Source organism: Panthera tigris, chromosome A3, assembly GCF_018350195.1.
Source record: "Panthera tigris isolate Pti1 chromosome A3, P.tigris_Pti1_mat1.1, whole genome shotgun sequence".
NCBI classification, from domain to species: domain Eukaryota; kingdom Metazoa; phylum Chordata; class Mammalia; order Carnivora; family Felidae; genus Panthera; species Panthera tigris.
Window position 1 is genome coordinate 16,244,732 of NC_056662.1, and position 13,264 is coordinate 16,257,995.

The 13,264-nt window shown below is 51.5% G+C and overlaps 1 protein-coding gene across 4 annotated transcripts in view; it reads right to left on the reverse strand.

Annotated features, from left to right (window-relative positions):
* The window catches only part of GDAP1L1 (ganglioside induced differentiation associated protein 1 like 1), a 52,663-nt gene that overhangs the window by 13,403 nt on the left and 25,996 nt on the right, over positions 1–13,264 (reverse strand). For all 4 annotated transcript variants that reach the window (XR_006215428.1, XR_006215429.1, XR_006215427.1 and 1 more), the window contains 4 exons: positions 7,447–7,639; positions 6,246–6,419; positions 1,759–1,856; positions 862–976 (listed from right to left, as the gene is read on the reverse strand). Coding sequence is in view for 1 of the 4 variants with exons in the window: in XM_007077737.3 (XP_007077799.1) it covers positions 862–976; positions 1,759–1,856; positions 6,246–6,419; positions 7,447–7,639 (580 nt within the window). In the remaining 3 variants the exon portion in view is untranslated. The remainder of the gene's footprint in view (positions 1–861; positions 977–1,758; positions 1,857–6,245; positions 6,420–7,446; positions 7,640–13,264) is intronic.

Below are 13,264 nucleotides of genomic sequence, written 5' to 3' on the forward strand. Positions count from 1 at the left end.
TAAGTAATCTCTACACCTAATGTGGGGCTCGAACCCTGAGTTAAGAGTTGCATGCTCTACCGACTGAGCCAGCCAAGTGCTCCTAAACCCATCTGTTACAGCACTGTGCCCCACAGTTTTCCCATTTAGATGGGGTGTGCATGTGAAGCTGTGAGTGTAGCACTCCATGTTGCATAGGCTCCATAAATTAGCACAGCTGAGGAGACAAGACTAACAGGTCGCCTAAAACAGAGCAAGACGAGAAGGTCTGGAATCAAATTTGAAGAAGAGAAGTAGCAAAGACAGCACATAAAAGGAGAAATGAGCAGAGTGGCATGGAGACTGTACTCCTGGCCACAAGAGCTGCAGGAGCAAAGTTGTGGAGATGGGAAAGAGGCTGCACACTTAGGGTCCAGAGAGCCACTTAAACAGAAAGATCAAGGTCAGAAAGAGCCATAATGCATCCTTGAGCAGGGGAAGGCAAGACGATGTGGTGGGTCATGTTGATCACCAACTACCACCAGCATTATCATCGCCATCAATCTTTGTTAAGCATCCGCTGTGTGCTAAGCATTAACCTAAACATTCTTCGTGTATTATTTCATGTAACATTTCAACACTTTTGGCAGGTCTTCTTATTATCCCTATTGTACAGATGAGAAACTGAGGTCCAGGGAGGTGAAGTACCTGACCCATGATCACTTAACTACCAAGTGGTCAAGCTAGGACTTAAACCTAAGTGTATCTGACTCCATGGCCCATGATTCTAATGACCTGGGAGGTCCTCTGACATCTTTGGGATAAAGGGGCTGGAACTAAACAGGGTCAGGTGGGCCGGATGGGCTCCAGCACCCACCTACCCCAGACAGAGCTGGCACCCACCCTCATTCTCCAGCTTCCTCTTCTCCAGCTCCGCCTCTATCTGGTCCAGCACCATGGCCAGCTCCCCGAGGATCTTCTTCAAGTAGCTCACATCATCGTGCTCCAGGATCTTGGCCTGGGGACAGGACAGGCAGGAGCCAGAGGAGTTGAGTTGGCTTCCATTGAGCCTGGGTGACCAGGGATTGAAGGAGCTTGACCCAGACGCTCTTTGGCAAACCCAGCCTCCAAACATCCCCTTCAGTGTAGAGGGTGCCCCATGGTTACGAAGCACCCGCATCTGGTGCTCAGTGCCCCTTGAGCTCAGCTGTCCTGGCCAGACCTCTTTCACAGGGCTGACACTCTCATATACCAACTGCTGTAAGGGTTCATTGATAGGAGCTCATTGCTGCCCCTTCTCCTGAGAATTACTCTCAGCCAAAGAAAAGCTGCCTGGAGATACAGGCCCCTCAAGCCCCCGCCAGGCAATATGTAACCACCGACTGACGGATACAGTATAAAAGGCTTGCCCCTTGCCTTGGGGTGGATCAACTTTGTGGTGTCACTCATGCTGCAGAGGTGAACTTGGCCCCTCCCTCTTTCCTATCCCTCCCACCCTTACAGGGTTCTCCTCAGAATGCTCCCTCAATGTCACTCTTATCCAAGAACCTCCGTCCAATGCTCTGCTCTTAGGGACACAACCTAAGACATGAGGAGACCAAGGCTCCAGGGAGACAGTGGCTTGCCCAAGGTTAAGTAGCCAGTAAATGACAAGAGGAGACAGAATTGGAAAAACAAGCCAGTGTTGTTTTCATTTCATGTCATCAGCCGATCCTCTACTTTGAACCAGCCTCGCGCCTTTGTTCTTTTCCATGGGAAAGATAGTGGGGAGTGGAACTGAGCAGGTCTGGAAGCACTCACCATGAGCTTCTTCTGTTTGGAAAGGTAGGGCTCAGAGAGCTGGGGCTCCTCTTCATGGTCCAATTTCATGAGGTCTGTGGTGGCATTGGCTAAATGTCCTGGGGAGAGAATAAGGAAGGTCCCATCTTTCTGATAGCCAGTGCCACCCCCAGCCCTTCTTCCACAAGCTTGTGAATAGGTTCCATTCAAACGTTGGTCTGAAAAGTAACAATATGGACAGCCAACACTTGGTAGGCACAACAGGCTGGAACACGGGAATGGATGAGATGCCATCCTGCCCTAGGCTCAGGCTAGTGGGAGAGACAGACACACAAAGAAATCTCTAGGATACAGCACCATCAATCTGCAATGAAGGGTGAACAGAATGCTGTGGGATAGAGGGCCACCTGCCTGGGGCACAAGGCATCAAGAAACCCCACTGAGGAGGGGACTACTCGGGAATGAGTGGGAGCTTGCCAGAAACAGATAGGTTATAAACCTGGACAGACTCATGCTTCAGTGCATGCCACCCCCTACTCTTTCTTGTGGTTAAGGAAATGGGTTCGGAGAGGCTAAATATCCCACACTAGTAAACGATAAGCAGGATAAGATCCTAGGGTCTGTTCTGTGATTGGGGTGGGGTTTCTCCAGAATTCTTGGCCAGTGAGTCTGGGGTGTGGTGAGTCAGGTGGACAGTGGTGCCCCAGTCCTGTCTGATCCTTTCCCTTGGGCCCCAACTCCACTTAGCCATCTCTTAGGCTCCTTGAACCTCACCCAACAGACCTCACCGTCTTCCCTGCTCCCCCTGCTCCTCGCCTGCATTCTCTCCTAACTGCAGCACCCCTCCCCCACACCAAGTTAAGCCAGATGCCTGGGGGTTGCCTTCAATTCCTCCTTCACCTCCTCCCTGAACAAAATCAGTCCCACGTCCTATTGATTCCTCCTCCTTCTTATTCTTTCCCATACTTAACATCTCCTTTTCAACCCTCTGACTCTCTTAGTTCAGACTGGATGATTCTGACCTGGCCCCAGGCACTGGCATTCTCTCCACTCTGTGCCCTTCTTCCCACTCACACTGAAGAGGTCTTCCTCAAATACACACTTGTCCATGCCATTCCCTGCTTAAAACCCACTCTGGCTCCTCACTGACCTCGGATAACCGCCAAGCTCTTCAACGTGCCTTAAAAGACCAGCAGGATCCCTCTCCTCTCTTCTCACCAACTCCACCTTTCACTGAGGAAACATTTCATCCACCCAAATGCTTGGCCTGAATGTGCCAGACCATTCCAAACCTCAGGGCCTCTGCTCACACTACTTCTACCTTCTGGAATAGCTTTCTCCTGTATTCCTGAAAATCCCCTTCTAGATCCAGCACAAGATCACCTCCTCCAAAAATCCCATCCTGATCCTTTGAGAGGTCTGACCATCCAATGCCTTTGTCCTTCAGTGCCCATGGTGCAGATTTCTGCCAAAAAATGCAAATATAGTAATCAGAGATGCCATTGCACCAATCCGTTCACATTCCAATCTGTGCGAAAAGTGCCCCCTGGTCTTGCGCAGTTCACACCCTGTAATGCTATCCACAGAGATTCTGATGTACTTCTCTCTGAATGTATATGTCTCCCACTAGAATTTGAGTTTCTGGATACCAGTGGCTATGTCAGATTCACCTGTTTCCTTAAAACACAGTACAGGCCTGGCACAGAACAAGAGCTTAGTGAGTGTTGAATGAATGAATGAATGAATAGAATAGAATGAATAAAATGAGTGAGTGAATGAGTGACTGCAGGTATTCAGCTACTGCCCTCTGACGTCTTACCATCTACCACCCTATCTCCTGGCCTGCTAGAAAAACCAGTAAATACGCTCCCAGACCTTCCAGCTTTGGGGCTATATTAAATCTCATTGATATTTTATGAATGTGAAGGTCAAGTATAGCATTTTATCTCTTGCCAGTCATCCAGGGCTGTACACGTGGCTCTCTTTAGACTCTAGAAGGGCAACCCAAGCCAAGGAAAGACCTTGGACTGATTGGAGGGGTCACTGCAGGATGACTGCTACATTCTGTTTGATCCCTCTCCTCTCCCAGCTGGACTGGGGCCCTGAGTTCTTGTCTCTTCTCAAAGGAAGGAGCAGGGTAGGCCTTCTCTGGACCCCTCACTGCCTTCTAGGCTCCTTTAAATGACTCAGGGTGGAATGAGGAAGTGCCTCCAGCCCCCAGAAGCATTTAGGGACTGCCTCCATCCAGTCCTGGCCACCGTCATTGCTCACCTAGATGACAGCCAGGACCTCCTAACTCAGTGAGGGAACTTTGTAAAATGCACATCAGATCATGTCACTGTCCATCCCTGTCTCTCCACTGCTCTTTGGGCAAAATTCCAAATCTGTCAGGCCTACTCCCCAGACTCACAGCATGGCCACTCATACCTGCCTCGGACTACACTTCATCCACATTGAACTTCCTTCAGTTCCCTGAACACACTACACCCTCTCTTCCCCCTCAATGAAAGGGTTCTCCCTCCCCTCCTACCTCCTGGTCATCCTTGGATGTTGCTGCATTTCAGAAGACCTTCAGGCCCCCAGAGGCTGGAATGGGCATCTTCCCATAGCCTCCATGCTTCCTTTACCATAACACTGATTGGTTTTGGTTAAAAAAATTTTAACCAATTAGTTTTTGAACAGGTTATACATGTATACTTGTTTAAAACTTCAAATATTAGGGGCGCCTGAGTGGCTCAGTCGGTTGAGCATCCGACTTCGGCTCAGTTCATGATCTTGTGGTTTGAGTCTGAGCCCTGCGTCGGGCTCTGTGCTGACAGCTCAGAGCCTGGAGCCTGCTTTGGATTCTGTGTCTCCCTCTCTCTCTGCCCCTCCCTCACTCATTCTCTCTCTCTCTCTCTCTCTCTCTCTCTCTCTCTGTCAAAAATAAATAAACATTAAAAAAATTTAAAAATTCAAATATTAAAGAATGTGCAGTGAAAAGTAAATCTCTCCCCCCTCAGTCTGTGGTCTCTTAGTTCTGCTTCCTGAAAGCAAACCCTATTGGCAGCTTCTCGTGTATCTTGGTGTTTGCAAGCACCTGGGTATCCATTTAACACCCTTTTAAATATAGTAATGATAGCACACTAGATGCATTTGTTTTGCCTTCCTTTATTCTTACTTCCTAACATATCTTAGGGAGCATCCCTTATACTCATTTTTTTAAACAGCTGTACAGTATTCTATTGTGGGAATACTAGAATATTTTGCCCAGTTCCCAACTCATGCACTGCTGAGTTATTTCCAACTTCTTGCTATTACCACCTATGCTGCAATGGTGATTCTTGGTGCACACGTCCAATTGTAACTGCAGGATAATCTCCACGGTGTGGGCCTTTTTGTGTTTGATATAGGGTGCCAGACTGTCCTCCTGAGAAGTTGTTCAAATGTGTTTAGTCCCACACTGCAATTACCTGGCCACTTGTCTTTCTGCTTATCTGTGATGGAACTGTGACCCTGGGAGGGTAGAAGCTGTGACTGTCCCCATCGGTCCCCAGACCCCTGCCCAGCGCCTGGGTCGTAGGAGACCTCATAAGTGTTGACTGAATGGAGACAAGATGATATTGATAGATTCCAGGTCTTATTCAAGGGTACTCTAAAGGGACAAGATCAAGTTCCACAACCTGCCCCTTCCCACTTTAAACAACAGCTCACGCCTTTGAGAGGAAGTGACCATTAACTAAGTACCTAGTATCTACTTAGAATCATCACACTTCATCTGTCTATAGGATCCCATGGTGTCTGCACAGGGCCTGGACCAAAGTCTGTAAATAACTGTTGATGGATAATCTGATTTAATCTAACCCCCATTGACCAGGCGCTAGAAACAAAAAGATGAACCAGGCTATGGGCATGTCCAGACTAGCAGCTAGGACAGGACGTGGGTGATGCTTCAATCAGAAACAAGAGACCTCACAGGGGCCTTACATATCTGGGCAGCCTTCCTTGGTGACACCAACCCTGAAGTCGCTCATTGCCCTGGATCACCAGCTCTAGTCCTGACCTCCTTGGGCCCTGACCCCAGGTGTCTGGGGCTGGGACTCCTCCAGTACAAATGTGCTCCAGCTCTCCACGGACAAGACAAGCCTCTGGGAGGGCAGACAGCCCACAGCCTCTGTACGGGATGGCAGGACAAGAGGAGGGGCAGGAGAGGGGAATGAGACGGCCAGGGAGGGAGAGACGTTTTGGTTTGAAAGTGGGTAAATGAGATGGACGGCCAGGGAGAGTGGTGGAGAGAAGGCAAGCAGGAGGGAGGAAGGGAGAGAGACAGAGGATGGAGCACGAGACACCCAGAGCGAGGGCCAGAGAGATGAACAGAGACAGAGAGAAAGGGGGTGGAGACAGAGGCAGGGACGGGAAGAGGGAGACCAGGAAGGATAAGAGGAAGAGGGGGAGTTACAGACACACAGTGGGGAGAAGATGTGGAGGAGGGGAAGGACTCCTGTTGAGGGGTCACCCATGGCACTCACTGCGGATCTCAGCCGTGGCGTACTTGGGGATCATGGAGTCCGTGGTGAGCTCGGGGTGTAGGATGCAGCCGTGCGTGTAGGCGTCCATGGGCAGCGCGTCCAGTAGCTCCCGGTACTGCAGGACCCTCGCGTGCTGTGGGCTGCCCGCCTCAGGCATCAGGGCCACCACGTGCTCTGTGGGGCACAGCCGGGGCTGGGCTGGGGGGCAACGGGTCCTGCCCCGGCCCCCTACCCCTCTCATTCAGACAGACCGGGCTCTGGCACCCTGTCCTTCAACCCCGGTGTGCTGGAACCCCAATCGTCGTGGCCCAGGTGCCACCCCTTTCCCCGGGCTCTTGAGATAAAGTTTCCCCCCGGTTGACAAGGGGATCCTAGTGGTCTTGCCTGCCTACCTCACCTCCCTGGAGTCCTGCCAAGCTGTCTGCTGAGGGGCTGCCCGATGGGAGTCTAGGCCCAGTGTTGGCAGGCTTCAAGAGAAGCCAGAAACCTGGATGTTTAAAACTGAACTCTCCTTAATTCTTCATTGTTGGCAACTAATTCGTATTCTTTCTCCACAGTGCATGTCTGGGCCCTGGACCCCTCTCAGCTGTGGTTTATAGCACCTGCTATAGGCAGTGGGCTTCTGAACCTGAAGAAGGCTGGAGGGCAGGAGAGGACATAGGGTCCTGTGGTGTTCCAGGGTGTCTGGGCCCTGCTCACATCTGCAGTGTTCTGGGGTACCTGGGGCCAGGTCTATGGGGTTCCTGGGGAGTCCATGGCCCTAACTATGCTTATAGGGATTCAGAGGGCTGGGCCCTGCCTGTGCCTTGGCATCCCCAGAAGACCTGAGCCCCTCCTGGTGGCTAGGATGGTCTGGGTCCAGCTCCTGCCCGGGGGCTCGGAGGGCCTATGGCCATGCTTCTGACTCCAGAGCTCCTGGGGATGGAGGTTGTAGCCCCTTTGCTCCTAGGGCCATGTCTGGGCCAGCCCTTTCCCTGGAGTCCTGGGGATAGGGTTTGTAGCATCCCAAGGATCGTGGCCATACCTGTGGCCCTGTGGTCCCTGCGGGTGGTGGGCATCTGAGCCCTGTCTGCCATCCCGCTGTTCCTTTTGGGGGAGACTGGGCCTTGTCCACAGTCCCAGTGAGCTTCCTCAGGCTCCCCAAGGTTCTGTGGGGTCCCTGGGGTCTGTGGCTGAGCCCCTGTGGGTGTGGCGGCCGTACCTCCTGTGAAGGTCCGCTCCACGTAGTCGATGATCTGGTCATAGTCACTGATGATGTTGTCCCGGTGGATAATGACGGGCACCTCCTCCCCCAGGTTGAGCCGCATGAACCATGGCTCCTTGTGCTCACTCTGCGGCAGGCTCACGTCCCTCTCCTCACACACCAGGCCCTTCTCGGCAATCACCAGCCGCACCTGCAGGCGCCAGGGTCAGAGCGGGGAAGGCGGGCGGACGCACGGGGGACACTCTGCCCAGGTGGGGTGGGGCATGTGGGAAGGGAGGTCAGAGGTCACACACAGGAGGGGGCACTGTTGCTTCCTGCTCATTCTTTGGGCAGGTGGACTCTCCCAGGGCCCTGCGCCTCTTGGTGGGAGGAACACAGCCCTATCTGGGGCCAAGGGTCAGGGCTCCCTCATAGTTATGGGACTGGGTTTCACAGCTGGACATACCTGGGATAGGATTCCTGGCTCTGCTGTGTGTGTTTGGGCAGATTCCTTAAACTTCCTGAGCCTCAGTTTCCTTATTTGCAAAACGGAAGTATTAATAGTACCACCCCAGTGTCTGGCACATAGATGGCACTCAAGTCATGGTTTCACTATTATGACTGGACACTCAGCTTGGCCTCCAGGGGTACATCTGGCCAGGAAATTCATAGGAATTCTTATCATCAACATGATCGATAGCAATATTTCTCAAATTATTTAGGAAACAAAGCAAGGTGGAAAATAATTTGCCAACATCAGCTGAGCCTTTTATTGCCCCCAGACACTTTCCCATCTGGTTGTTGTTCACAACAGCTTCCCAAAAGAGGGTAGAACAGAGGCTATCTCCCTGTTTTTCTTGATGAGAAAACCAAAGCCCAGAGAGGGCAAGTAACTTACCCAAAGTCACACAGCAATTTAGCAGTAGACCTGAAACCGGAAATAGTGGGTCCTGACTCCTGCGGGCACCTTCAGGGAGTCCTGGGCCTGCCCCCTCCTTAGTCTTTCCCTATGTCTCTAGGGGGTCCCAGATGAATATTTGAGCTGGTAGAAGTTAATGGAGAGCCTTGAGGCTGGGGCCTGCTCCTAACCCAGCCCAACATTTCTGAGTTGGAAGATAATTAGATATCACTTGGTCCAACTGTCCCCTGCTTGTGGACTGAGACTCAGAAAGATGACTTTTGTCCAAATTCCCCAGCAAAAAGATGGCAAGCGACTCTACCAAAGGCTCCAGGGCAGGGGGAAGGGAGGGCATCCCTGAGCCTAGCAAAAGTGGTTCTCCTTGAGCATCAGTGTCCCCACACACACTCGGTCGGTAGCTCTTGGGACTGGATGTCCACAGCCTCCCTCCCAGATGCCAGGAGTTAAGCACTCAGAAGGGTCAGCATGGTGTCATAGTCGGACCTTGGACTCGGTGCCAGACTGTCAGTTCAAATCCCAGCTCTGGCACCTACTTGCTGGGTGACTTGGCTTTACATCTGTGTGCCTCAGTTTCCTCATCTGTCCAATGAGAGTCCCACTAGCAGTTCCCGCAGAGGGCTGCCGTGAGGATTAGATACATTAGTCCCTACAGAACAGTGCCTGGCACCCCATAGGCATATTGTGTCTTAGCTACTTGCATGAGATCAGGTTCTGGAAGCAGACAGATCTAGACTTGAAGCCTGGCTCTGCTGTTTATTTGCTGTGTGATCTTGGATGAGTTACTTGGCTTCTCTAATCTTAGGTTCTATGAGATGAGGAATGTAATCCACTCCTTCAAGCTTGACATGAGGTTGAGATGGGATCATATGGATAAAGTCCCAGCACGGGAGGTTAATACATGGATTCTACCATCATTATTACACACACACACACACACACACACACACACACACTCACCATCATGATTGGTGTCCTAGAGTACTTCATGCCCAACCCTCACAGCTAACATGAACACCTCTTTCCATGTGGGGAGGAAGAAGTAATTAGCCCCTGAACCCCCAGTGCTCATTCACAGATTCGTTTGCTCCATTAGCCAAAAGCAGGTCCTACAGATGGGGCTGGGAGGTCCTCACCCTGGCTCTGCCACAGCAATGCTATTATGTGACCTTAGAGTGTCACTGCCCCTTCCCGAGCCTCCTTTTAATCATGAGTAGAATGAGGGCTGGACTCCACGTTGGAGGAGCGCCTTGCTGCCAGCTGACGCTACATTCGGACCACGCAGGAGACAGTGGGAGGAATGGCTGATTCTAAGAGAGGCGGAGGAGTTGTGGCGGAGAGAGAGCACCGGGGGTGGCATCTGTTGGGTCTGGGTGTGTGAGTGTATACATGCGTGAGCCTGAACGTGAGTACCAACTGCATGAGTGTGCAAGTGTGTGTGTGTGTGTGTGTGTGTGTGTGTGCGTGTGTTCATGAGTGCGGGTGTGTATGGATGAGTGTCTGAGTGAGTATTAAAGCATTGTGTGAGTGCGTGTGCATTAGTGTGGATATGAGTGTGCATATGCACGTGTGAGTGTGTGTCCTTGTGTGTATGTGTAGGTGAGTGTGCATGTGTATATTCTCCTGCCTGAGCCCAGGAGGAGCCCCAGAGCCATCAAGGCTGGAGTTTGGCTGGAGCGGAACTGCCCATTCCCTTCCTCCGGCCCATCCTGGCATCCTTGGCCCTGAACCATCGCGCTCTGCCCAGCCATCCAGCCTCCAGGCCAAGCTGGGACCAAGCTGAATGGATGGAAACAGAAACCAAACCAGGCCTCTGTCCTTGACAGGTCCGGACATTTGGCCTTGCATCCTGGCAGGGCACCTGCTCCCAGGGACCACTCCCAGGTCCTGCCCTGGAACTCTAGTGAGGGTGCCAGATGGGGCTAGTGCCTGGGGAGGGGACTATCTTTAGAGATGTAACAGTTTTGCTTGGAGCTGCCTCAGGGTCAGGCCGGCAGGCGGCCAAGGAGACTTTCTCCTTTAGCGGAGCTGCAGGCCAGAACCGTGTGCCATCCTGCGGGGGAGGGGAGTGTGGGAGGAAGCCAGGTCCAGGGGAAGGGCATGCAGTCACCAAGGCCATCTGCCTCTCTGCATCCTGGAGGCTGGACCAGCCTTGGTGGTCACCACTCAGTGTGACCAGACATCAGCCACCCCTGGGCAAACCATCTTCTCCGCGGGTGCATGGAATTAGCTCACTGGTGCTTCAGAGTTGGGACTATCCCTCCTCACCAGGCAATTGCAATGGGCTGGCTTGGAGTCTGTGCCCAACCATTTAGTTGTTGTATGACTTTGTAAAAGACACTTAAGAGTCTCTGAGCTTCAGTGTATTTATCTCAAACATCCTTTTTTTTTTTTTTTAATTAATAAAGGTGAAGGAGGGGTCCACACAGGGATCTGAGGAAAAGAGTTCCAGGCAGAGGGAACAGTCAGCACAAAAGTCCTGAGGCAGGAGCGTGTCTGGCATGTTCGAAACACAATGAGGAGGCCGGTGTGGCTGGAACAGGGTGGGCGGGGAGATGAGAGGGGATGAGGCCCTGCACAGGGCATTTTAATCAAGACCCCAGATTCCGTGAATAAATTCCGTGGCTCCTTGAACTAAGATGGGGAAATCACATGTTTACTTTCAATAATCTCATACTGACAGTTATCATTTTCTTCAATTATGAGCGTGGGCGACAAAGCATGGTAGTGTTCGCAGTGCCTGAAATATTGTCACCACAAGACATCAGATACTTTCATCACTTCACATTGCTACAGTTACACTCATCACGACTTCGACACTACAGTGATCAGTCCTGCCACCAGGTAAGGTTATAGAATGGGTTAATACAGAAACATATATTATTACATAATGAATTTGTTTTATAAGGATGTCAACAGCTATACTTCGATTGGCTTCCCTTCTAGTAATGTTATGTATTTTACTTTATTTCATTAAAAGCATTATTCTGAGAAAGGTTCACAGGCTCCCCTCTATTGATGAAGGGGTCTGTGACCCAAGGAAGGTTAGGATCCTGAGGTAGAGCCTGAGGCCATGACGAGGATTCTGGCTCTTTCCTGGAGGCCCCTGGCGAGCCACTGCAGGCTTCTGGGAAGAATGGGGAGGTCTGCGGTTGCCACCTGTGAGCCTCTGGGGGTGGGGGTGGGGCAAATTGTCAAGGGCAGCGTGGACCGGGCCAGGAGCCAGTGCCCAAGAGCTTGAAAGGCAAGGCCCGGGTAGGAGGTAGAGATCACCCTCCATTCTCACTTCCTCCTGCCATGTCTGAGAGGGGCCTCTGGAAGACCTGCTCAGTCTTGGGTGTCAGGACTGTCTTCTGACAGGACCCTGACCTGGGCCTCTCACTCCTGGGGGCAGAAGGCTGGGCCAGGTTCTCCCCAAGGGTACCTCCAAGAAAAGGGCAGACCCTGAGAGGATGGAATAAGGGAAACTTGAACCAAGCTTGTTGCAGGAAGCCAAGGACGGCTCTCAGAGGCTCACCTGGGTGGAAATCACAACAATATAGCTAACTCCCAAAAAGGGCTTTCTCTGTACCAGGCGCTACTCTAAGACATTTATGTGTATTAATTAAGTTAATCCTCACAAAAAGCCTAATGAGGTAGGTACTAGTATCATGCCCGTTTTATAAAAGAGGAAATAGCCACAGAGACAGCGCTAAGTTGTCCCAAGTCACACAGCCAGTAAATAGCAATCTTGGTTTTTGAAAAACTGCCTGGTGTGAGGACAGAAAGATGCTCAAAGGGATGGGGACACACAGAGACAGGGTAATTCTTCCCTCCTGGGGAGGGAGGAATTCAAGTTGTATCAACGTGTAGTCCATTTTCATGTGGAAGAAACTGAGGAGCAAAGAGGATCAGGAACTACCTGAGGCCACAAGCTAGTGAATGAGAATGCCAGCACTGGATGCTGGTGTCTTGACTCTTGCCCCTTCCAGTCTCACCCTTCTGCCCCCTCCCCACCCCCCCAAGCCAAGGAGAAGGTGGCGGGGGGGGGCCAGAAACAGCCTCAGAAGCAAGCTAACATCTACACTTTGCATTTAGAACCCCCTTTGAACCCTGTGGCCTCAAATGATCACTTATGATGGTGCCTGAAAGTTCACTGTTAGCGTGTCATTTTTAAGGCGTTGTGCGAAGTGTGTGACCATGCATGATCTCAGTCTTCACAGCCCTCTGAGGTAGGAACCGTTCCTCCTGAACACAGGAGGAAGCGGAGACTGACAGAAGTGAAGACACGTGCACAGTCACGCAGTGGGAAGTGGCACAGTCAGGATTTGCTCTCCTGTCTAGTAAATGTAAGTGCGCTTACTGGGCACTTTCTGTGTGCCAGGTGCTGCTCTAGGTGACTTAATGGATACATTTGCTGAATCCTCACAACAGCCCTATCCCGGAGGTGCTGTTATTTTTCTCAATTTACAGACGTGATGCCTGAGGCATGAGAGGCTGAGCAACCTACCCAGAATTACTCAGTTGGTCAGTGGCAGAGTTGAGACTGAACCCTGGGCTGTCTGGCCCCAGAGTCTGGGCTCTGGCTCCCCTCACTGTCCTGCTGCCCTCTAGCTCTGGAATAGTCCCCAGATGTCCCATGGAGCCACCACCATTCTCGGGGGTGGGCTATTTTCTGCTATTCATGTATTAAGGACAGGCTTCTCAGATGCTCCACAAAGGGGAACTGCTCCCCGAATGCAGGCAGGGCTCTTTGGGACTGAAAGGAAGGAAACTCACCTGCTAAACTCCTACTATGGTCCAGACACTTAACATATGTCCATGTCCTCTCAAACCCTCAGGAATTCTGCAGGGTTGGATGCAAAAGTCCCTTTTGACAGATGAGGATATTGAGGCACAGAGGGGTTAAGTGACTTGTCCAAGGTCAAACAGCCAGTAAGC